At 50.0% G+C, this 25,079-nt stretch overlaps 1 protein-coding gene and 1 long non-coding RNA gene across 17 annotated transcripts in view; one reads left to right on the top strand and one right to left on the bottom strand.

The window, feature by feature from the left end:
- CELF2 (CUGBP Elav-like family member 2) overlaps positions 1-25,079 on the bottom strand; it is a 311,505-nt gene that overhangs the window by 71,640 nt on the left and 214,786 nt on the right. For 13 of the 16 annotated variants that reach the window (XM_042944831.1, XM_042944830.1, XM_042944833.1 and 10 more), the window contains 2 exons: positions 14,101-14,149; positions 5,819-5,953 (listed from right to left, as the gene is read on the bottom strand). In XM_042944831.1, the coding sequence (XP_042800765.1) occupies positions 5,819-5,953; positions 14,101-14,149 (184 nt within the window). Of the gene's footprint in view, positions 1-4,960; positions 5,047-5,818; positions 5,954-14,100; positions 14,150-17,147; positions 17,480-18,942; positions 19,895-25,079 lie in introns of those variants that run through there. The other 3 variants (XM_042944840.1, XM_042944839.1, XM_042944846.1) reach the window with 3 other exon arrangements.
- On the top strand, positions 2,149-7,950 carry LOC122223849. Its single transcript, XR_006204520.1, has 3 exons — positions 2,149-2,304; positions 3,311-3,839; positions 7,703-7,950. It is a non-coding gene; the product is annotated as an uncharacterized LOC122223849 (long non-coding RNA).

Below are 25,079 nucleotides of genomic sequence, written 5' to 3'. Positions count from 1 at the left end.
CATCTCTATAAACTCGAACCATTGCTCTTTCCTTTCTGAAACCTGCAATTAAAAGCTCGACTGATGCTTCTAATTATACAACCCTTACTGCATCCAGAAAAATGATCTGACAAATCTGATGACTTCTTTAACCTTTTTACTCTATTGGCAGTGGTGCAGTAAGAGAGAACCCGTCTCCTCAGGGGCTCTGTCAACTTTGGTACCGTGTGCTGTGTTCAATTACTTAGGAGAGACAATTACTGTCGTTTATAAAGTGAGAGCACATGTCGAAAATTCCCCTCTCTATGCCATTCTGGATGAAGTTCCACAACTTCAGGACTGAATGTTTCATGGTTTGGTAGCTTGTGAACCTTTGTGGCTTCTGTTAAAACAGGAGGCTGTATTAGTCCTATGGCTGGATTTTAATTTTTCTTTTCTACGTGGCTTTAGGATTAGGCCTCAGATCCGTGGCTTTTCAAGAATATAGGGTCATAGAAGCTCCTTGCATCAAGACTGGCTGCTAGCTTCTTCTACAAGCCAAAGGACTGGCCTTCCACTGGACAAAAGTAACTTAGGTCAACTGGCCCCTTTTTATGAAAAACAAGATTTTGGGTACAATGGAGCCCACTGGGTCTTGACAGAATTAACTGCTCTGACCTTACAGGGCCAGCCCTCCTCTGTTCTAGATTACTGGATGTACTGTCTCAGTAGTAAGTTCTCTGGCTACTGACCAAAATGCAGGAAACACTACAACAGAGAAAAAGACACAGGTACCAAGGAAATGAAGGGTTTTTGTTGTTGTTAGGTAAGATAGCCTGTATATTATTGTCTTAAAGCCTCTCCAAAAACATAATAGCCGGGGGGGGGGGGGGGGGAAGGAAAAGAAAAATTCCCTCCTTAAATGTGGCCAACCTGTAATTTACCTTACAATTATTTATGCTCTCCACTTTCAGAATGTCACAGATTGCTAACAGAAATGAAAGGAGCTGAACTCCTCCCTGTTCAGTGAGGTTTTGCCTTCTTGCTGCTAAAACAGATAAATGATTGACTGGGGAAAGGTTTCTCCAAGTAATTTCCTCCTACAGACAGGATCTAAGGAAATCACGTGGCCCTGTCACAGAGAAGATTCTGGAACACATCTATTACACTTGTCATCTCAACTGAAAAGCTGTCTTCACTCAGGTGTTCTACCTTTTCTCTCAGCTGCAAGAGAATTTTGAGAGAACTTGATGAATTCTTGGGTCTGCAGAAAGAGAGAGAGAACGGGCACTTTTAAGGCACATACAATGCCAGGGCCTCCTGCTTTTCTGCTGCTTCTTTGCAAGGGAAGCAGCAGCCTGCTATGTTTCAACTGAGGGAAGCATAATTTAAAATAACTTGTGCAGCATGAAGGAGCTTTCAGCCTATGGAAAACTTGTTTATAAATTCCCAAAGAAAGTTCTCAATGCAGCCAATTTTCCTTGCTGTATCTTTTCAGCAGTGGCACGATTTATTAAAACATACGTTACCAGTATAATAAGAGAGCATCAAAACTAACACTCCAATGCACTGTCCCTGATGTTGGGTTAGTTTATTTAAAATTGGCATGGAGAGATCACTCGTTTATGGCACCCGAGGCTGAGGGCAGAGCAGGACTTAAGAGTTTACAAAGTTTCACCCCTGAGTTGAGATTTGAAGATTGTATTCAGAATAAGATGACAGAATGCAGTTAATAACCCAGGGGCATTTGATACGAGTTTCCACATATGTGTAGATACTACGTTGTGGGCAAGCCTACAACGTCGTGATCAAAACGGAGTCTGCTCTGTGTACATGTTTTTAAAGTCAAAAGCCCGATCCTAATATTCTGATCAGATATAACAGAAACAAATGAGGATTTAATGGCTACAACCAGTCTGTGCTCGCCAACATCCCCGAAAATATTGCCAATTCATTTGTCAAGGGTTTTGGCAGGAGAATGTTGGAACACCATAAACACAGCTGGAATATTCTTAAACAAGCAGAAAGTTACCTTAAATGGCAGTGAAGATTTGACTATACTTTATGGGAGAGAAAAATGAAATAAACTCTTTCATTGTCTCCGAGTTACAGATAATCGTTGCCATGGTGCAGAAAACCCTGTAGACTGTACCCAAATAGTCCATTCTGACTGTGGGATTATGGGTAAGTGAGAACATGTGTATTTTAGGAAATCAACATGCTAAGGGGACGCTGACAACTAACTGCACTGGCTTGGATGACGTGAGCTTTGCTTCTGAGAGCAAACATCCCATGTGACTTCCCACGCATGGACGCCGTGGCCTCCTGCTCGCTTTCTCAAACAAGGTTCATACGGCAAGCCTGGGGGTTGGCCTGCCACTGCAGAGGGATCAGAGTGTTGTGAAGGGGCCTGAAAGCAGCCCAAACCAGGTTTTCCAAATTAGAAGAGATGGCAGAACGGGTCACTGCCCCCCAAAAGGGGAAAATGCGCACTTAGGTGCGGGCATACCGTGTCAGGAGAGTCAGACTCCTGACATCTGCTGAGTGCTGGTCTCAGTGTGCCTGGCAGATGATGGCTGCGGTCCGTGGACAGTCACGACAATTCCTTGGGGGGGTGGGTGGGGGGGGACATGGCACAAATCTGGACGCTGGGGAGCACTGATGGGACTCTGTAAATAGCCCTTCTTGCCAACATGGAGATGAGGAGTTTTGTTTAAAAGATGGTGATTCTAAGTATAGCAGAGCCGTGGGTCCTGGCTACCCGCACTCCGAATCAGTGGGGCGGAGAAGCTTCTACTTCATAGCCTGCGGGGAGGGGCAGAAACTACTGAAGTAGCGGAGAAGAGATGACAGGAGACACCCGCAGGGGAGCTAGCGCCACTCACTAACTGCCTCTCTTGTCTGCGTTCCCGCAGCCGAAGTGGGCAAGGGCAAAGGCAAAGCCAGAGAGGTGAACCACTTTTCTGTCCCTCTCCCTGATGATCGGATGGTTTGATTCGAAAACTTTTTTACTGACTAGTTCAATACTCGGTTTAGTATTAGAAAGTGCTTTTCAGAGCAGCCAAGCTTTCCCTTTCACTTATTTATGTATTTATTTACACCTTCAGTGGCCGAGCCGGCAACAGGCCTTGAGAACAGAAACGCTGAGCCCCCTTTATCTGCAGAGCCACTAACGGGAGACACTTATTAATATTTGATTGAAAACTGCAATTCTTTAATGAAAGCAAAATAGTAGCACGAAAGAGAATTGTTCTTTTAACAAATACACTGATTCAGGAGCAGTCCCCTGTACCCAGGAGTCCCCGGGTCTCGCTAATTGAAAAACCTACCACTGTCTGCCTTTGTATTTCAGAACAAACGGTTATAAATGAGTATTTTCCTTTTTGCCACAGGGAATCCTCATCAGTTCACCAGAAATTACTTTTCTGTTAAGAAGAAGAAGGAGAAGAAGAAGAAAAAGGGCAGGGAGGAGCATCTGACTCTTCACACCGGGCCGGCATCCGCATAAAATACGGACGAGGCTGCTCCCATAACTTGTCTCAGAAATCAAGCTGCTCTGGGTGTCCAATGCTGGCTCATCAACCACACGGCAGATCAAATGAGCCAAGCGCTCTTGTCGAGTACTGCGTCCTGCTCTTTCCTGCGAAAGCTGGGGCTGCTTTAAAATCTTATCTGCAGAAATCCCTCCCCGATGCTGAAGGAGCTCTACACACCGCAGGCACAGCGCTCTTCATTACGGTCTGCACTGGCCGGACAGAGAGAGTGCGTAGCGCGCCCCCTCCGGCAGAGGGAGAGCAGCGGTCACGGTGTCGCTAGGCCCTGGGGATCGTCCGCTTAGACAGGACATCTCCCACACCGGGGAGCTAGCGACGCCCGAGGAGGTGAGCGGGGCGCGTGTGGTGACTGCTGCCATCTGCAAAGGGGGAGACTGAGGGGCGGAGACACGGAAACGAACTGACTCTGGTTACAGTTCATGTCAGAAGTCCTGGGACTGGACGTCGGGGGTCACTGACCTCTAAGCCACTATAAATGTCACTGGGATTTCCTCAGGGGCCTGCCTTTCTGTTCCTTCCCCGCGCTGCATGCCTGGGTGCATGAAAAGCCGCCAACAGGGAAGTGTGACGGTGAATAAGGACAGGCGGGGACGGTGGTTCTGACTGCTACAAGGGCAGCGGGAAAGGACCCTGAAAATGCGATCTCGCGTTGCCTCCCTACTTTATTCTGTCTAGCCGCACCGCCGCTCCCCGGGGCCTCTCCCCCCGGCTGGCCCGCCTGAGTGGGCACGAATCTATCGCGACTGCGGCACAATCAGATGATCCGACGTGACTGGAAGCTCTCACGGAGTCCACGTGCTGCGGTGGCACAGAGGGCCCCGGGACCGAGGTCCCCCCGCGTCCCCTTGCACCGGAGGTTGTGCGGTCGCTGGCACGGGGCGCGGCTGTGGGTGCCGCCGGCGACAGCGTGGGTGCTGTGCTATGGCTCGGCCCCGGGCACCGCATCTGTGCGGGTCCTGTTCAGCTTTCAGAGCGGCACGCGTTTTCCGTGCGGCGAGTGACAACCTTCGGAGCGATCAGGGAACGCTCCGGCCGTCATTCCCAAGCCACCTTCGGAGGAAAGCACAGGGACCGCAGGCTCGTGGCTTCCTCCTCCTGTCCCCCTAGGCTACCTCCTTGTGGGGCTCTGCAGGTGGACGTGGGCGGAAAACTCCGGTTCTCTGCGCCTGCGGTTCCCGCAGCTGACACCGGGAAGTGTCACGTCTCTAAGTCAAAGGAACCAATGTTCTTCCTCACGTGGTGCTGAACTTAGCTAAAATGAGGGAGATGGGTGGAAATTAGCGCTCTGGGACTCAAGGGCCAACCTTTGCTTTCGGCATGTGGTTCGAGATGGCAGTGCTGTCCCAGAACCTGAGACCGGGAATGAAAAGAAGTTTCTAATTAGCCCCACGGAAACTATATCGATAAGCACATTAAGAGAATGAAATGCTCTTTGTCTGCAAACATACGGAGCTCTTAGAAGAACTGGAGGATATGTTTTACAGATACACTCTGACTCAGGCCTCCTGGGCTGTCTCGGGAAACACGGTCAGATGAGGGTGAATGCTGGAGCGCTTGCGAGCGGTGGAGGGAAGGGTCTGTGTGGCGCTGTCCAAGGGGAGGCAAACATGGAAAGAAACAGTTAGCTCCAGCTGCCGTGGATGGCTGCTGGCAAAAACACTGGTTTTCCTCAATGCTCGAAGCCACAGTGGCCGGTTCCGTCATGGTGACAAAGAGGAACCTGCCATCTCCTGGACCGCGTCATCTCTGCCACTTCATGGACTTCCTGCGCTCAGGCCTCCAGGAGTTCTGCTCTTTGAAATCAAAGCCTGAGACCCCAGGACAGGCCCAGTTATTATTCTGAGTCCCTACCTGCTCTGCACTACGGGGGACCACTGACGTTTGTCCTCGGTTTCTATCGCCATCAAGCGGCCTGTCCCCTCCCCATTTCTCTCGGGCATGGGCAGAAAGCTGGAGACTCGGATGAAAACAACAGATATTCTCTCTCCTCCTCCCCATCTCTCCCTCACCCGCCAACATCTACTTCAGTGTGAGATGGAAAGGGATGTGAACGACAGGACAGCCTGTCGGCCTCCGGGCTGGCCGGGACAGCCTGAGCTAATAAGTTGGCATCGAGACCTTGTCGACCTGAGAAATACAAGGTGATCACTTCGACTACGGTGAAAAGTTCAGGTTGGACAACTTGATCACACGGGACGCATTACAGGGTGACCTCTTGCTGTGTGCGGTGGCTACATCTACCTTGATGGTGACACAGACTTCCAATTAGCACTTGAGGGAAGAGACTTTGCAGACAGCACACTCACCTCGACTCAGCCCGTCGGGTCCCCGGAGAATCCGGCATTCTTCTATCTGGCCAAATGGAGAAAACATCACCCTGATATCATTCTCATTACATTTCTTCGAAACCATTCCTATGAACAATTTTCGGTCTTCCACGGCTAGGAGATAAAAATAATGAATGAGCAAAGGCCATTTTATCCCGTTTCTTGTAATCACGCTTCATAACCACATCAAACCGGGTCCCGGCCATGTGAGACCCAGCGTGGGCCGAAGGCCAGCTCTTTCGACTTCCAGGCTGCCTTCCCTTCTCCACCCCCCCTCCCCCCGGCCCACAGTCCTGCTTCTACTCTCCCTTCCTGAACACTGCCTCCTTCTGGGGCTTGTTCTTACCAACATGACATCTTCAGAGGACACGGAACACTGTGAGGTCCTCTCTTCCCAACCCTGTTTGGAAACTCGGTTTTCCCTAATTTGTTCAAGCTCCATGGAGTTGCTCAAATACCACCATTCCATAGAGATACTTTAGAATACAGGCTAAAAACATTTTTTTTTTTTTTGTAGATATTCTTTTAACTTGAAGAATGGCAGAGAAAGAAAAAGGTCAGGGAAAGAAAGGAACAGAGGGAATGGGATAGGAAACAGAACTTTTAATAAAGCATTCAGTGGGGAAAACCTTCTCCCCCAACTTCAAATAGCTTTGGATCCATGGATCCAGACAGTAAGAAGAGATAAGGGAGATGCTCATCTCTCTGGAGAGCCAGTAAAGACCTTCCATGGCCGTCTGTCTGTCCGTCTGTCCGTTGCACTGGCTGTGCAGCTCTAAGCAGGACAACACAGGGTTTGCAAGTGAAGAGGACGGCAATTCCAAGGAAAGAATGGGACTGGGGCTACCCGAGGATCGCACCAGGATGACCCCATCGGGAACCCATAACAAAAAAGAACAAGGAGGGAATAATACTGTTCTACACACCCAGAGGCAGGACTCCTGATGAGCAAAAATACATTTTGGGTATCATGACAACAAGAAACCAATTCCATCCTGGAACCTGCCAGGAGGTACAGACTAGGGAAGGTTTACCTCTGATGACCTGGGAGATTTTCCTCAAAATCTACAAGCTTGTGCTCAGGATAACTGGCCTACGTTTAGCCTCAAAGGCACACTTATAACTGATTTCAGGACAGTGTTTGCAGTCCTCTTTAGGAAAGAGAAAAGACAAAAAACAAAAAACAAAACCAAACCTTCCCCTGCCTCCATTTGACAATGAAAACAAAACAAAACAAAACAGAAAACCCACCCTACATGCCCATGGGGAGTTTCATTTCCCATGTCGCATTTTAACCCATTTCTTGAAATTTAAAGGAAGGACAGCCAGCTGCACCAGCACCTGAGAGGCAGTCCTGGCTTCGGGAGGGGCCCTGCCATCCATCCCTGTGTAGGAACCCTTGCTGTCGTAGCTGTACCATAACCTCATCACTGCCATCTAACTGGCTTTTATCTCTCGGTTATTCTTTCCCTGGAGAGTCAGTGTCTCATTTCCACTTAACCGACAAGACTGTGTTATAGAATTTCCAGGGCCAGGTGCTTTTGGTGCCTGAGTCAAGCCGGCCCGGGCCCCCGGGGAGCTGGGAGAGAGCCGCTGGTGATGCTGGGGCATCATGACACAGGGAGGTTTGCTCTGGAGCAGACGGCCTGGGAGGACCCGCCAGGAAGGGAACCGCTCCGTCTCGGATGCCCGCTGCAGTAGCTAAAGCCATGTGGGCACCTGGAACCTGGCTAGTGTGACTGAGGAACTCAACTGTTACTGTGACTTAATTTTAATCTAATTTTAAAAAGCCACATGTGACACCATATTGGATGGAGCAGCTCCGAGGGGCCTCAGTGAGGCAGCTAAATGCTCTCCCCACAGAGCCCCAGACCGGAAGGAAGACACGAAAGACGCGGTTCTCGTTGGCTCTGAAGCGGGGCAGTGAAGGAACTTGCCCGGGGCCGCACCTGATGCCCTACTCCCAGCCCTTCCCTACGAGAGCAGAGGACGGTGAGGTGGCCTCCAGAGGAGCGTGGGGCGGGGGCGGGAGACTTGCCTGGTCCCAGCGCTGCCGTCACGCTGATGTGTGACCTTGGGGAGTGAGCGAGTGGACTTCTGTGGACCTCAGTCTTGTCACCCACAGAATGAGGTTTAAAGTCTTCTCTTTCCTCGCTGTCTCTCCTCAGTAACGGAGAGAAGGCGGCCCAGCTGCAGGCTTGGGGCAGGACAACGCCAGAGCCCAGGATCCCACCTGCCAGCCACCCTCTGCACTTGGCAGCTCCTGAGACCCGGCAGGAAAACAAGGGCTCCGAGGGACGCCAGCGGAGACCACGATGCCACAGGACTGTGAGCGGCGCAGCATGCGCCAAGAGCTCGAGAAAGGTTTGACGGGCGGAGAACGTGGCATTTAAGGCGGACTTTAAAGAGCTTGGGGAGAGCCTGGCGGAAGGATGGGGGCAGCGATTCCGGCGGCTTCTGCAGGGTGGCTCAAGGTATGAGGGAAGGAAAACCCGGTCCACGGCCGCTGCCTGCGTTGAGCCTCAGCAAGCTGGACGTGGGCAATGGCGTCACTGACTTCCCTCCTGCAGATGAACGATTTCACGCCTCCGAAGCTCTTCTCTCTCCCGTCGGAGCAGGTGAGCCACCAGTGCGGGACTGGGAAGCGGTGCAAGTGAGTTAAGCATCCGTGCTCACCAACACCAGGGTGACCAGGAGTACACGGTGGCCCCAAGGGAACGAGGCATCCCCGCGATGGGCAGGACCGGACTGAAGCCTAGCAGAGCAGGCAGTGGGAAACTTCCAGTCGAAGCCTTAACCCCCCCCCCACCCCATCTCTAGGACTCCTACTTGAGGAAGCTATGGCTGATAGCTTCTTGAGAGTTAAAAAACAAAAAACAAACTCAAAAAACAAATCCTGTTGAATTTCTTCTTATCCTGAAGAATCCAGCTTTAGTTCTTTCCAACAAAAGCCAATGACAAATCCCCAGTGAGTCCCTGGTTTCACTGGTAAACCTATCACGGTGGTATGCAGCTGAAGCATGTTGCCGGTTTTGAGCTTCGGGGTGATGCCGGAGCAGACTAAATGGGCAGCTCGTGACTAAGCTAAAAAATAATTTTTAACCCAAGATGAAGAGTACGAACTGCTGGAAATCACCAGTAAACAAGCCCCGGCTTCCCGGGCATCACGACGGGCCAAATCTGGGCAGGGTGACGGAGGCGAACTCTTTCTCCACTAACAAGCAGCCGCTGAGGAAATAAAGTGGAAACCTACACGATCCACAGGCTTTCCAAAAAGCGGATTTCCTCCTGCGCATGCGCCGCGTCAGAGAAACCGGATGTTCGCAGTCGTGTTAGCGGAAGTCCTCTGTGGTTTTTAGCAGAGGGCTCCCCGTGCTTTAGTGGCGAACGGGGATAACTACCCAGTGCCAGCTTTAACCTCCTTCAAGTTTTCCCAGTGGAAATTTATTTGTAAGACTCATTCTTGGGATTCCCACTCGGAGGACCCCTAAACAGCTTTGTCACCATTTTACATAAACATAATTATCTTGCCATTTCACTTAACATTTTGCATCAATTTCTGATGAATTTCTTGGTGGGGCTTTTCGTCAGTACTCCGGCAGTGTCTGTGTTCTATCCCCGGGAATGCAGACTCATGAAATATACCTACTGTGTTTATAGTATTAAGTGCCTTACGGAAATTTAAAAAAAAAAAAAAAAAAAAAAAGAATGAAAAGGAAAGGTCTCTGCCTTCCAGGAGGAAAGTCTACTTTCCTTCAGGATAACCCATGAATGAGTAAAGGCGGATACTTTGTGTAGAGAACTCTGTGCAGGTGTGGGGTAAGTGCCATCGCTAACAACCACAGAGCCGAAAAGGTGTTCCATACCGGCGACCGTTGCAAGTTCTCCTCCGGTGGTAGGAGAGAGGGTTAACATTTTAAGTTTTTAAGGGGGGATTTTTCAGTTTAGGGAATAGAAACTTTCATTAAAAAAAAAATCCCTAATTGTAAGTCTGCGCTAACACCCCGGTGTATAATCTGTCAAAGTCACACCTGGATTCAGGGCGGCCTGAATTAATTAACAACTTTTCAATGTGTTAGTGCTAACATATGGCATTTAATTACTGCCTCCAAATCCGTGAGTCTCTCTGCTTTGAATTTCAAAATTATTTCTTCCTCTTCCAGTGAGTCACAAAGTGACCGGATGGGAACACCCTGTGAATCCCATTTTCACTGGAGGCTTGCAGGCCTGCACCTCCCAGACAACATTTAGTGATCTTGACCCTGCGAGCCCTGAACTTGACACAGGGACACCAGGGGTTTTCGGAGGCCTTGAGAAAAGAGAAAGGGCTGACGTGGCGTTTCTGGATGTGAGGTTTAAGGACCCCTGACAAGTTGGGAGGTTGGAGTTAAGGTTAAAGCAGAATAAATTTATGCTCTGTCCACAGAGTGAAAAAAGAAAGAAACAAAACAAAACAAACCCCTCTCAACCAGGAGCATGACCGAAGAGTGAACGCTGGTTGGTCGCTGAGACCCCCAGCACAGAACCAAAGGCAACCTCTACGCTTTTCTTAGCACTTAGAGCTAGACAAACTGCAGATCTCGCAACTGCACTTACTTTTGACTTGTGCGCAGCTGGTACCTTTTTCTGCCTCGCAAAGAGAGCCGGAAAAGCAGCCCTCTCAAGGTAGACAGAATGAAAGACTGTAACTGTGTTGGTGCCAGGGTAAGCTGTGACCTGGAACCCGCACCTCCTCAAGCCTCCTCGCCTGCCATGACTCAACCGGATGCAATGGAAAAACAAGACGACTTGGATTCTGTGGAAATCTGGGTATTTATTCAATGTGTGTGTTCTTCTTAAAGGCCCCAATATTTTACTGCTGATCCGGAATGGATTTTTTTTTTTTTTTTTTTTTGACACCTGGCACAGTTAGAAACACCAGGGCAGAAGTATAATGCTGTGAGTTTGCAGAAATGTGCTAGAGGCTGCAGCTTAAATCAGAGCCAATTAAGAGGGCAGGCTATAGGAAGCCTGGAGATTTGGAGAGCCCGTTCGTTCGGCAAAATACCGAAGGGCAGGGCAGATCTATGAGCAGCCTAACATTTCTGGGCTCACCATGGCAGTTCCCTTTGTCAGAATCTCTAGATGGACAAAGGCTTCAAAGAGCGATTGCTTTCCGGAATTCATCTGTCCATCACTAATTAATCTGTGATTAGCAGCCCTTTCTTGCTGAGCAAATACAAAGTTTCCGAAAGCCGAACATACTGATAATGAAGACGGTAACTGTCTAACTGTGATGAGTCCTTTGTGCAATCCATAAATGTCAGCAAACTCAATAAAGGTGCAATTAGACCTCGTTATTCTTCTTTCACAACTACTGAGAGCATCTGAGCCAAAGAAATCTTTGTGCTCTAGGAGCTTTGGAAACTATGCTTACCTGTCAAAACTGCCATGTGCAATCAGAAAGGGCTTGTGGCTTTTATCACTTGTTTTCGAAAATGATACATTTCTCCTGACTCCTCAATCAGGTCCAAGGAGAACCCTGAAGCCGGTTCAGTCTATGCAAGGTGAGGCACAGACTTTGCACCTCCATAAAGACACATGATTTAAAAGGAGCTGCTTCAGTCCACTTATATTTTTTGGCTTTTTTTTTTTTTTTTTCCTGAGAACTCAGAAAATGAAGGTCAATCTACAAAGCAAAGGAGGAGCTGGCCCAACGAGAAGGTATGTGGGAGTGAATTTTCCCTTGTGTATACAGATCTGTGCTTTGGTATGAAAACCCAAGGCTGGAAGTGCCGGCCTCTGCTGCTCAGAACGCACTAAACCGGCTGCCTCGGGAGGCCACAAATGCGCCGACGACAGAGTGAATACCTTGGCAGGTATTATGCTAAGTTCTTTGTAGATGTTAACTTATGTGCTCCTTGAACAACCCTGTAAGGTGGGCCATACAGGAAGTGTTCAGACTGCAGACCACGGTAGCCTCCTCTTACAGCTGGAGATACGGGGGACAGCTGAGGTCACGGGACATGCCCACGGACACAGCTAATGTATGCAGGGTCAGGGGTCAAGTCTGGACTCCCCCAGAGAGCTTTTAACTGCCACCCTGAGTTGCTTCTTGGACAATGGCATTTTTAGGGATGCTCTCATCTTAGTAAAACGGTGTCTAATCCTGCTTGGCACCTGAGATCGTGCCCTGCTGGGCTCGCCAATGGCACATCCACTCTGTTGCTGCGGTTCTAGACCCAGAGCAAAGATCACCCTCAGTGTCCAGATCTGCCACTGGAAACAAGGGCGACCAACACTCTGGAGACCTCCAGGTGGCCAGCCTACAGGATGGGTTCTCTAAGTCAGGTCTGTGCCCACACAGCAGCAAATGCTAAAGAAGAAACCCCTTCATGGTCCCACTACTTGGGTATTTCAGGTCAAGTATTTCCAGTTCAATTCTCCAATTCATCTTGTTTTAACAACCGCGACTTAAGGTTCAGAAATAAGACAAACGTTCCTCCGTGGCCCTTGTCCTGACACAGTTGAGGAAATTAGGAGTCCAAAGGAAAGAGAGCATCTCTTGGTGGCCAGAAGCTCCAAGATGACCTTCACGGGCAGCGTCCATCCCAAATACATGAGTCCTCTCTCCACGAGGAATAGAACAGACCAGACTGTAAGTGGGTACTTCTGGAGCAAAAAGGCTCAGGAACCGGCATGGGTACCTGGCCTTCTTCCTGTAGACACTCTCAGTGCAGAGCTCTCTGAGGCCGTGGAAAAATCTGGGTCATAACGATAATCTGCATTTTACAGAAGTGGTGCTCTATCCTTTGCAAAGCATTGTTATGAAGATCCTATATGAATCTAAAAAAAAAAAAAAGCCAACCTACACGAGGCGGCTACATTTATTCCCATTTCATGAACGAGGAGATTAAAGTTCAGTCTTTAAGTGACCACCGGATCAGTAGACTGAAGGTCGGGAAGTTCCAAGGGTCAGGTCAGTGTCTCCGTGTAGCCGTAGTCGTCTTCAGATTCACTGCGGCAGCCCCAGCCCCTGGCAATGCGCCTGGTGCACAGCGGTCACCAAAGAGTAACTGCTGAATAAAGGACCCAAGAGACCTGCCCGAGGTCCCGGGGGACTTCAGACCCTCTGACGCTGGATGTGTTCGTGGTTAAGGTAGTAGGGGTAGGGGATGGGAAGAGACCCTAGGGCAGGGGTGCGGCAGGTGAGAAGGCAGTGGGCAGGGCGCAGAAGCCTACTCCCTTACAGACAAACTGGGTGCTACTAACGCCACGCTCCCACCTGGCCTTTTCTTCAAAACTTCCTACCTCGTCTGTGAAGAAGCCAGAAAATGGGATGCACTACAATCAGCCAAAAACAAAACAAAACAAAACAAAAAAAAAAACCCAAAAAACAAAAAAAAACCCTGAGTACCTTGCGGAGAGCCTTAGACCCCAATCATCATTTACATTTGCAGATATGCCGCTCTCCAAGCGCAGGGCTTCTGCCCTGATTACTAATTAATGAGGTGCAGACCTGCTCCTGGAGGCAAACAGTGCTGATTGTATCAGTCTTGTGGGGCGGAGCCGCGCCCAGGTCTGAGAAGGTAGAGGGTTCCTTCAACATGCACTTCAGGAAAGTCAAAGAACAAAACTGGGACAGAGGCGGGTGTAAACGGAAGCAGAAACTTATGAGATCGCAATGTGGCTATCAGCCCTCCCCTGTGTCGGAGAGCTAAATCTCAATTACTTCCCGGACCTCATCACATGCATATTTTAGTACTGAGCATCCGTTTATTTAATCAGCCCACTGAATTCTGAATGAATTCGGATGCAAATGCATCGGTACAACTGAGAGAAAAGAGTGCCATTGAGGAACACGCCAGAGGGAGAAAAGAGACAGCCGGCCCGATCCACAGCGGGTGAGCCCTTTCCAGCTCATCTGCTCCGCACACTGTGAGGTCCCTCCTCCCCATCGGGTGTCCTGGGTTGCTCTGTGCCAGGAGATCAACAAGATGCAAAGGCCACAGAGCCACCACAGGGAGCAAGCCTCAAACGGAGGGACCCCAAAAACCACTTCTTGTAACGTCTTCACAGATCTTGACACCAGAGGTGAACTGAGGCAGGGGAGCGGCTCCCGCGGTGCTCCAGCTAAGACACCCGCAGGGCAAGTTCCCTGCAGCAGCTCTCCCCTCCTCCCCCAGAGCCGAAGCAAGTGGGGCCGCCGCCTCCCTCCCCCACCTGACTTCTTAATTGAAAGAAACAGACAGTATTAAATGAGACAGTTGGTCACCACCTACCGTTTGACTTTTCACTATCGGCAGGTTTCATCTGAATGGGATGATGCATCTAAAAATACAAAAGTGAGAAAGTAAAGGCAGATTGAACAAGTGTATGAACGGCCTCAGAAATCCCACGCTGTTCAACTTGAGCACGGATACTGTCATGAGGACACAGAACCAAAAACAGGCTCTCTCCATGAACAGCAGCGCCGTTAGGAGGCAAGCCTGCAGTTACATTCAGGAACAGGATTCTTTGGAGTCACCGGGCATCGAGGCACAGTATTTAAAAGGTTGGGCTTTGCAGTCAGACTGGAGTTTACACCTGGTTTTGCCACTCGGTAAAGAGTTTCTGCCTGTATCTTATAGGTAATTCTCGCTCTGCCAGTCATCATCGCCACTGATCTTGGGCAAGTGTCTCAACTTCTCTGAGCCTCAGTTTCCTTATCTGTGAACCGTGAGTATGAAATAAGGAAACGCACGTGAAGGGCTTAGTTAAGAGGGCACGGGACCTGCGGAGAAAAATGATCTATAGTTACTTTGTAACTCTTACAAATCTAAACACAAGACTGTCTTCGTTTTTCTTGGGGCCATTCTGATGGATTTACCCTAGATCTCATCGTCATTTGAAGGCCTCTCATCTAGATTGACTTAGGCACCATTATGTAATTTTTATTAAACACAGAGTATGAAATAGGAATGCGGACCCAGGAAAGGAAGGAGGAGAAGGGAACTGGGGAGGGAGGGCGGGAGGCACGGACCTCACGATCCCGTCCCCTCTGTAGGCGTGCAGGAGCGGAAGGAACCCGAGACAGAGTGGGGCCAAGGTCCTGAGCTCCTCTGTGGCTCTTTACACAAAGCCCGTCTCACCCCCGTGCGTGGTCCGTAGAGTTCACTCCAAGCGCAAGAACGCTACCACCATTTCCAATTAAAATAAATTCCTCCAACCACTTTCAAAGGTCCTCTGGCTTCGTATTTCAGCATACCCCAAGGAACCTCGGAGCCACAGTGTCGATGGAATCACTGGCCGTGCAAATGCTCTCATTATAATGGGTCCCGTTCTCTCTGAACCTTTAACTCGCCCAGTGGACTTCCATCACTTGCAAGCCACAGCCCTGGGTTTTATCTAATTTAAAGGAGAGGGGAATGGTACTTGGCTCTGGCCCTTAAATGACGGGCAATTATCATCAGGCAGGCTGGCCCACGTGCAGCTGACGCCTGCCAGGGTCTTCACAAGAGGGATGAGGGAGTGCTATCAGGGGACAAGAGGCTACATAATGCAGAGCTGCTCCGTTTATTCTAAAAGGCAAGGCGCTCTTACTCCCTGAACGTAGACCCTGACGTGTGGGGTCTACTCGGGTCTCCACTCCATTAACATATTCAATTTGTGAAGGAGAGACTAGGAAGAGAGCGGGATGTTCGGGGGTCAGGAAGTAGACCGGTCTTTTTGGAAAAGCCTGGAACACGTCCCTCAAAAAGCAGGCAGAAGTGAACGGTGCAAAGCCCCGGTCTGGGCTAGGAGTGTGGGCTCTCCCCCACAGGTGATGCCTGGGGAAGACGGGCCGAGTCCCTGAGCGGCATGTGAAGCTCCCAATGTGTGCCAGGCTCTGGGCGGAGAGCTGGGGAACAAGGCCAAGTGAAGAAGCTCTGACGCTTCGGGGGCTCACTATGTATGGGGGGGTGGGCTGACCTGTAAACAGCCCCTCGAGCACGTCAAGTGCCATGGCAGACACGAGGACAGGGTGCGGCAGGACCTGGGCGGAGCAGGCACCTCCTTCTGCCCGGGCAGCAAGGCGAAGGCTTCTTAGCAAAGGGGGCAAGTGGTTCGAGTCCTAAAGGCCAAGCTGGACTTGCTGGCAGGACAGGGAGAAATGGTATCCGAACGACAGAGTGTCCTGGGCCAGGCCCAGTGGTGAGAAGGAGCACACCTGTCCCTGACAAGGAGGCCAGCGCACGTGGGGGGGGGGGGGGGGGGAGGACACCAGGGGAGCTGCGGACGCAGTGGGCGCCTGGGTCTCAGATGATCCTGCACGCTAAGGAACAGATGTTGTGTCTAACAGTCAAGTCAGGCACAGAAGATTCGAGTAGCAAGGGCCACAAGGTCAAATCTGAATTCTAGAAAAGTCCTTTCTGGCTACAATGTGGTGGATGGATTATACAAGAGGGATATGGAGGGAGACAGCTAAGAGGCTACTGCAAGCGTCCGTGTGAAACTGCCGAAGGCCTAAACCTCAGAGGCAACTGGCTGGTTGTGGGGGTGAGGGGGAGAGACCACCATTGTGGGACCAGGGCCCCAGTAGAAGAAACACGAGAAAGCAATTTGCGGGGAGACTGATGAGCCCAGGTCTGGATACGCCCCACTCAACGTGACTGGGGCTGGAGAGCAGTTGCGGGAGTGGTTTTCAGGCTGCAGCGACAGCTCTGGGGGGCGCCCCCCGCAGCGGGAGCCACAGGCATGCATGGAACTGTCCAGGAGGGGATGTAAGTGGAAAGAGCCAAGAGCCCAGGAGAGCACCACAGAGAATAGCAAGAAAGAGGAATCTAAGAGGGACAGGGCAGAGGGCGGTCAGAGGCAGGGCCTCATGGGAGAGCTTGAAGAACAAGGCACTTCTAGCCGCGACGATGAAAACGCCCCAGGATCCTTCTGGATTCAACAATAAGATATTCTGGAAACTTCTCCAAAGCAGTTTTTGTGGGGCGGTGGGGCCAGAATGCCACACTGTGGGTGGCGGGGGCGTGACAGGGGGGACAGCGGCAGGAGACAGGAGAAATGCACGTGGCTTTCTCAAGATGAGCCACCAGGGTGGGTGGGAATATAAAAAGCTCCGTGGAGTCAGGGCCAGAGGTGGGGAGGTGGAGTCCGTCTTCCCCAGACCGCAAAGACGTGCAGGCGAAAGTGCAGAGAAGATTCAGAGGAGAGTCACAGGTCAAGGCAAGGAGAGGGGGATGTGTGCCGACACCACGTACGGACACAAACGCGAACGAATAGCCTTCTGCCCGCAGCGAGCTTACGATCCATCACGGTGTTTGGTACGGACACGTATGAAGAAGAATAAACGGTGGTCAACCTGAGAACAGGAGCCCAGACGGAGCGCTGCAGGCGGTGAGACCGACCTCTGAAGTGCGGGAGTTCTGGAAGCTTTCATTCTGCAAGAAAGCCTTCTACTCCAAGGCGGTAAGAGGCCCAGGGAGCATTCAGTCCAATGCTCTCCATTTATCGGTCTGAAGGGAATAAGGACTTCACTAAGGACACACACAATTTTTGCGATCAAACAACCTAAGCTCTCTCTTCTTAATCCAGAGCCGATTCCCCCAGATCACGCTGCTTCTCCACAAAATGCCCAACCTGGGGCCTGGACTTACGAGCCTACGATGAAGGACTACAGGCCCTGCCCACCGAAGCCGCTGTAATAGCCTGTCAAGTCTGCGCCCACCCCCCCACCCCCCTCCCACCAGGCCACTTCGTGTAGCTTTATGACAGGCATTACTCTAAGACCTGACTCTTGCTTTCCTGCCGCTGCTGAATTAGCTCCGTTTCTGACCTGACACTACCCAGAAGGTTCTGGAATGTAACAGTGGCGGTCAGAACACAGCTACTGCCACTGCAGACCTGAACTCGGTTCTGGTCTTTCCAGGGCCCAGAGAGGCAAAAAGTCAACTTCACGTAGTTGGATGGTCAGAGCACGGCAAATTCTGAGCGGGTGGTCGCCCTCCTTCGTGTGTATTCTGGACTGCTCAGATCATGTGTGCACAGCACTGTGACCTTCGGGGAGAGAGGTGTTCCATCAGTCCTGTGTTAAGAATGGCTCATCATCACGAACAGTTCGTTTGAGTTACAAATTTCTGATCAGATATGGGACGTAAATGTCAAGGAAGACAAACAAAAAAAAGGTTTGTAGTTGTTGTTCTCATAATGTTGTTTTACTGCCTCAAAATCTCATGATTCTTAAGAACTTGGGGAGGTTTGTTGAGTGGAACGGGGAAATTACTGGAAAGGAGAAGGCATTCCAGTGTTGAGTTTCAAGGTGTAATAAAGGGATTCCTTTCCTGTAATAGGAAATGCTTTCAAAGATTTGACCCAGTATGACCAGGACCATATGCATTCATTCACCTATGTCTGTGTTTTCCAGATGCCCTATTAGTTACACGCTAGGAACACACAATGCAAGAGTCTGGTCCCAGTGGAGCTTGTAATAGGACAGTTGCGAGGGACACGCCGGTGCCATGTGCCGTGCTGAGACACGCAGCATGAGGACCGAGAGGTGGCCAGTACAGACGAAGGGAGGGCAAGCCGGAGAAGGCGTCTCAGCTGGAGCGGTGTTTGAGTTCAATCCTGAAGGAATCCTAACGCTAACCAGGGCCTGAGGGAAGGACATTTCAGAGTAGAGGACACGTTCCAAGGCACAGAGTAAGGAAGAGGCCATGTGCTACTGAAGAATGATGTGACGACCTTCTCACCGAGACAGGAAGCAAGAGAAGTCACTGACGATCATTCACCAAATACGGAATACCTAAAGCACGAGACTGATAGTGAGGGACGTGCTCATAGACTGGAGAATTTCAAGATGAAAACAACGCAAATCTAGTCAAGCTTGAATTAAAACTGGGAGCCGGATGGGTGGCCAGCAACAACCACATCCTGACCGCCTCCACGAAAACTAGAGATGAACTCCAGGGTGTCCGAACTGCTGCTTTTAGCTCTAGACTCTGGGGAAGCTGGCTGGACCGCCCCCAGAGCTGGATGGGTGGATGGGGCGGGGAGCCCGTGCTGTGTCTGTACCTGGAGGTCCCAGGTGACAGCAGCAGACCAGAGGAAGGGCCGGGGAACCTGGCAGTCCCTCTTCCAGTTTCCTAACACCTCACCTGTCGCAAGGCCATCTCAGAGTTAAGGCTGAGGCTAGTTCCCTAGGGGAGGGTGATCTTCAAGAATTTTTGCAAGGAGTCTTCATTTGCACTAATGAAGTTGAATCCGCATCTCCCTAAGCATCCAGGGTCAGCTGTGTCTGAAAAAGTCTTGAGTTGGTCTGTACTGTCATGATATGTCTACACTGTTGGAGGAGTCCACGAATGTCATAAACACCAGCCTGTGACATCCACAGGGTGGTTTTCCCCAGGCATGAGGGAAACAGGAGTAGTGAGTCTATTATTGGTGTTCAAGCCAGCTGTCCTTGGAGCAAACCTAACGACAGGGCTCCCTGTTGGCAGAGCGCTTGTCCCAGGGAAATGCCAAGATCAATCGTTTTGGAAATGGATCCTGTTCACGGCAGTGAATGTGACTTAACATATTTCATCAAGTTTGCATTTCTATGAAGAAAGACTTCCAAATCTATTTCCTTGAAGACTTCTTTGCACATGAATTTTTCATTTTATTGTAGAACAACATTTTGCCTCAAGTGACACATCAAGGTGCGGGTCAACTTCTCGGTCTCTATCTAGCCCTGTTTGTTTAAAAACAAATGAATTCCAACAAAAGGGGAAATTTTAAGAGCTCCTTCCCTCCTGGCAGGGGTGGGGGAGAGGACTGGTTAATTTCGGTTCCACCTGCGGATTTAGCGTTCCATCCCACTTACGGAAGGTGGAGACTCCCAGAGAAGAAGACAGTTACTGCGGTTCAGGGGCCATTTCTTGGGGACCTGATCAGGCTTCCAGGGAGTTGGAGCCTCTTGAGGTTCAGGACTGAATCTCATGCCCGATCTGAGCAATGGCATCAACAGCAACCCAGAGCCGGCTCCCCTCTGACTCAGGGACAGCTGCTATCCCACACCTGCAACTCTCCTGGGAAGCTGTGGGTCGGCGTTGGGGCACGCCAGCCTTGTGATCTAAAGCCTCCCCCTTTATCCCACATCCTAACGAGGGAGCAGCACGTGGCCCTCCCTCCTCTCATCCCCCCACATACACAAAGGGCCCCAGAACTGGGTTTCCCAACCCCCGGTCTTCGGAATTGCAGATCTCTTGATAGGGCCCGACGATCCTCACTCCTGAATGTGCTGACCTTCAGATCATCACAGGAGTGCCCAGATGTGGCTCATGAAAATGATAATGAGGACACAACGTTGGAGCAAAGCCATTACGCCAAGTCCGCAGAGGGTGGGGGGGGGGGGTCCCTGCACGTACAGGGTCCTGCCATGTCACAGTGGCAGAGATGGGCTGGGCCAGAGCGCACTAGCATTCGTGGGCCGCAATCTCTAGAGCTCCCATTATATCCGAAGTCTGGCGTGATTTCTCCAAACTTCTCTGCCCTGGTCCTGTGATGAGTCACAGGGAGCTTCTGAGTTGCAGCTGCCAATGTTTAACACAGGCCGAGTCTGGGAGCTGGAGGGCCTGGGGGAGAGAGACACTGGGTTCCCGCACAGAGTCAGAACTCGTGTAGAAACTTGTCTAACCCCAGCCATCACCGATTGATGAGTTAACCACCTTTAACATGAGATTCAATAAAACATGCCATTTTTAACCTGAAGTGGGCTTTACAGAGTCACTCTCCTGTATCTCATTATTAAGCCTGTCCTGACCCCTGAGGGAACAGCCGTGATAGTACATATTATAAGCTCACTGCCCATAAAATATTTAAAGGAAGAAAAGGGGAGGGGGGAGACGTGACTTCACACAAAAGCCACGCACCAAATGAGAAAACGACAGGATCCCGGCCCTTCAAGACAAAGCAGAGCTCTCGCGCTCTGTGGCATTGCCGATATAGCTCAAGTGGAGTACCTCCCCTCTCACTGTATAGGAGGCCGTGAAATACCTACAGCACCTGTACTTTCTGCATTTGTCTCGAAAAGCCTTTATAAACGGCAAAAATAAGTTTCAGAAGATTTGCCGCCTCTTGGAGGCATGCCGTGGCCCCAGATGTTAGACTGTGTGTATGGTTAAGGGTCTTCTGTGACAGTTAGGCACCCCGAAGCCGTGAAGGCTGGCCCGCCTCCCCAGGCCGCAGCTCACTGTGCCATTTCGGTCACGGTTCCGCTCGGCGTGAGGGGGGTGGGGAGAAACAAAGGTAGCTTTAGGAATGTGGACTTATCCTCACTGAGTAAGAACTTTAGTAACAGTATGACAGACACCTCTGCAAGAAATCGATGACACAAATCGTGTTGCATCAGACACAACCAGCCCGTAGCTACACCTGCTAAGTGGAGAATTCAGGCAATTTTGGGGAACTGTTTTTGTGAGAAACAGAGGAAATCTTTTCTTCTCAATATTCCTGTGCCAAATGTTGTTGTATAGGCTCCATACATATCTTAACTGTCCCAGTAACCCTGAGACAGGTCCATACGGGGAGCCAGCGGGGAGAGGGGAGCGAGAGAGGGAGGCGTAAGTAACCTGGGCCAAGCCAGACAGCAAGTCAGTAGTGGAGGAGGGATTCAGACTCAGGACTGTCTCACGGGAGCCTAAGTCCCTGACTACTCCTTCCCCTAGCATGTAACCGGACACCTGTTCTGCAAGTGAATTTCGGGTTTCTAAGAACCAATAAAATCACCAGAATTTCCCTTGTCCTTACTAAACACAAAGGTTGTCTAAATTTCTTCCCACTTAGAATCGTGTGCGAATGTGTGCAGTGTGTGTGTGTGTGTGTGTGTGTGTGTGTGCGCGCGCGCGCGCGCGTGCGCATAGATGTCTGGGACTATGTATATTTCACACGTCCATAAAAACATTTTAAGTGAGCTTCAGAACAAGAGTTACTGTCTGTTTTCACCACGAAAAAGGGCAGGAAAGACAACCCCAGAGGCTGTAATGGAGAGGGAAAAAAACCGTAGCCTTGTGGCCATGGCGGGGAAGGGCTACCGTGGCCAATGTGCCATTTGACTGTGGAGGGGCTGTGCATCCTAATCCAGGGGTTCGGGGCTCATTCTTCCACGACCCCCTCGTCAGCCCCTCCTCAACAAGATACACACGACAGAATCAGACTCAGAGGTGTGTTCCATGGGCCAAGCTATCTGAAACGTTCCCCACTTCCATCGATGATAAATGGACTGATGAGGAACAAGATTAGCTATCAGTTATCCTCAGGAAAATAATTTTGAATCCCTGACATTAATTGAGCCTACACTTTGCGTTTTCCTTCCCAACGGATGGGGCAAGAAAGTACACTAGAATCCATAAAATCAGTCTGTGTGGACCACTTGGTTTTTTGTTTAATGTTTACTTATTCTTGAGGGAGAGAGCGTGTGCACAAGTGGGGGAGGTGCAGGGGGGGGGGTGGACAGAATCTGAAGCAGGCTCTGAGCTGTCAGCCGGGCTCCTACCCACGAACCGTGAGATCATGGCCTGAGCTGAAGTCGGACCCTTAACCGACTGGGCCATCCAGGCGCCCCAGCAGTGTGGACCACTCGTTGTTGGAAAAGCCATCATTCACACCAGAAGAGCCTGGCATTTGACTTTCTGTTAACTGACTGGATTGTACGATGCCTGTGTATTTGAATAAGCTTTGGAAATCCTGGAGAAAACAGAGTGCGTAACTGCCCTCTGAAGATGGAACTTCTTGGTGGGAAGAGAGTGCGTGGGCTTCGTCTACACTCGGGGAGTCCCAGGGCTACTCCAAATTGTTGTTGTGCATTCCCACCAGTTAGGTTAACACAAGCAGGTGCGTAGAAAACTTTCAACCAATATTTGCTAACCACAGTTTTTATAAAAGTGATCTCAGCCAAGGAAAAACGTGGTTTTGAACATGGTAACAGTAAGGAAACCGAAGTTACCTTTTCTCTTCCCATGGCAAATCACAACCAGGGGAGAGAATTCAGAGTGGAAACAACTATTTCTTCCTGACAGTCACTGACTGATATGCGTGAAATGCTTACAGCACTGAGTGCTTAGGCGCTGAAAGAAGTCATCACTACCATTACGATTTTACAAAAGCGTAAGGGTTTCCCTCGAGGGGTGGGGGGGAAGGTCCCATTCAAAAGCCAAGATAACATACTGGAAGGGAACAGCTTCTCTCGCTCACCTGGGAGGTATGCAGCTAGGTTCATTCAACTCTCAGCTTTTTTTACAATCCAGTGATGGAGAAAAACCTAGAGAACCCGAATTATAGATCTGCGTTTGGCCCGTTGAGTTGTAGGGAAGCTCGTTTAGCTACAATGGCTTACATTTCTCCTACAATCGTGTGCTATACCAGAGGGGGAAAAACAAGCAATATAGCCATTTAGTCCTGGAAAAAAAAAATTTTTTTTAAATAAAATCAATAAAACAAAATATGGCGGGAAAATTAGATTACCCTGGGTGGAATTCTAGGAGGGAATGTGGAGTCTGTTATGGTGATTAAGTCATCATTTCTGACAGATTACTCTAATTGGCTGTCAAGTAACATTCCGCAACCCCATCTGTAACTTGGCGTCCTAGTTACTCAGCCAGTGTTACCTTCTGGACATACATAACACATACAAACAAGAGGAGGTACAGCCCGGCACCTATTATACTCATTAGCTGTGATTAGGTTCTGTGTTTTCAGATTAAGTAATAACGCAAGCTTCCGTTGTGCTTTATTTATTCTTAAAATTACAAGAAAAATGCATGGGCTCAAAGTAGGAGGCAGGGGATGTGAATGAAAAAGAATCGTGACACCAATGCGGGAGTGTAACGCTCTCCGGAGCACGGCTATTCACGAAGAATGTTCACCTTTTCATAGTTTGATTTTTCTCGGAGCTCTTACACTACGTTACCTGGAGAGGTTAACCTAGGTCTCTTTGTAACCCCTCCAGTCCTTCAACTTTGGTACCTCATTAGCTGTTATTTCTGTACAAGGCACTGCTATTGTGTTTCGCAACGTTCTCGTGAACAGAAAGCCCTTTCTTTGATAACGTTTCAGTCCTCACGTCTCGGTCACTGCATCTTTGGAATATAATGAGCAATTCATCCGATCAGTTGAGCTCCCAAATAAATTTGGTGAAAAGTACAGCAAAATGAGTGACAACTGTAAGGCTGCAGGCACACCTTACTTTTGTCTCGATTCTTGAGATCCATATGCTTTAATGACGAGAAAACTGGAGGGCATAAAAAGTTTCGGAAACAAAGGCAAACGGGAAGACTCAATGGAACAAAAGGCTTGTAGGATTACAGCGCTGTTGAGGCGATACTTGGGACAGCCCCGAGAACCGCAGAAGACCGCACGAGGACTTTGTGTGACAGCTGGGAGTACAATCACCGCTGATTAATGAGCCAAAATTAGCAGAAAGGTAATAATTTGCCCTTATTACTAAATGGGAAATGCACAGATATCCTTTCTAATCATGATTTCCTTTTGATTGTGGAATTGTCTTCCAAAACCAGTGATGGATGCTCCGAGAGTCATTCTTCCAGATGTTACCCAGATGCTAAATTAGACATGCTGCCTAACTGAGCCATGCAAAATACACACTGAAATAATAACGCCTGGCCAGGCCAGCCATTAAGGGGTGGTTTAATGACCTGGGTAGTTCATTTATATTTCCAATACTATGACTCCACATGCCACAAACTCAGCATAATCTCGTATTTTAAGACAAATGAGTCTGCTTTAAAAATAAATTGTCCTTTTGACATTAGCCTCTGCCTGTAACGGCCATCTTTGGGCTCGGCTCTGTCAAAGCCTTGGGATAAAGGAGAACCCAGCCTGCCAGGCTCACGGGGGCTCCTTCCCCAACACCAGCTGTTTTGAGGTCATTCGCCACTCCCCACGTGTCATCACCCCGTGAACGGGGACGAGCTGGGCCCTGTGCGCTGGGGAGTGGATCGCTGTGCCTCCCTCGTTCACCTTCACTCTGTGTGGGGATGCCTGCTGCTTGACCTGGTCCTTGTGCACCTGTTCACTCTGTGCAAACCCAGCCCCCGGTCCTGGCCAAGCCAGGAGCGCACCTGCCGCCCGGGGCTCGACCCAGTTGCTGGCAATCCCTGGTACTGCTTCCCAGAACCCTCTCACTCAGCTGCTTTCAGCCACACCCCTGCCGCATCCCCGCCGGAAACACCCTTTGGACAGTGCAACCTGCCAGCCTGCACTTGAATATCCAACCCCGGCTGGAAACCTGCACGCT

This window comes from Panthera leo, chromosome B4, assembly GCF_018350215.1.
Source record: "Panthera leo isolate Ple1 chromosome B4, P.leo_Ple1_pat1.1, whole genome shotgun sequence".
NCBI lineage: Eukaryota > Metazoa > Chordata > Mammalia > Carnivora > Felidae > Panthera > Panthera leo.
This window is presented reverse-complemented; position numbering and strand designations above follow the sequence as displayed.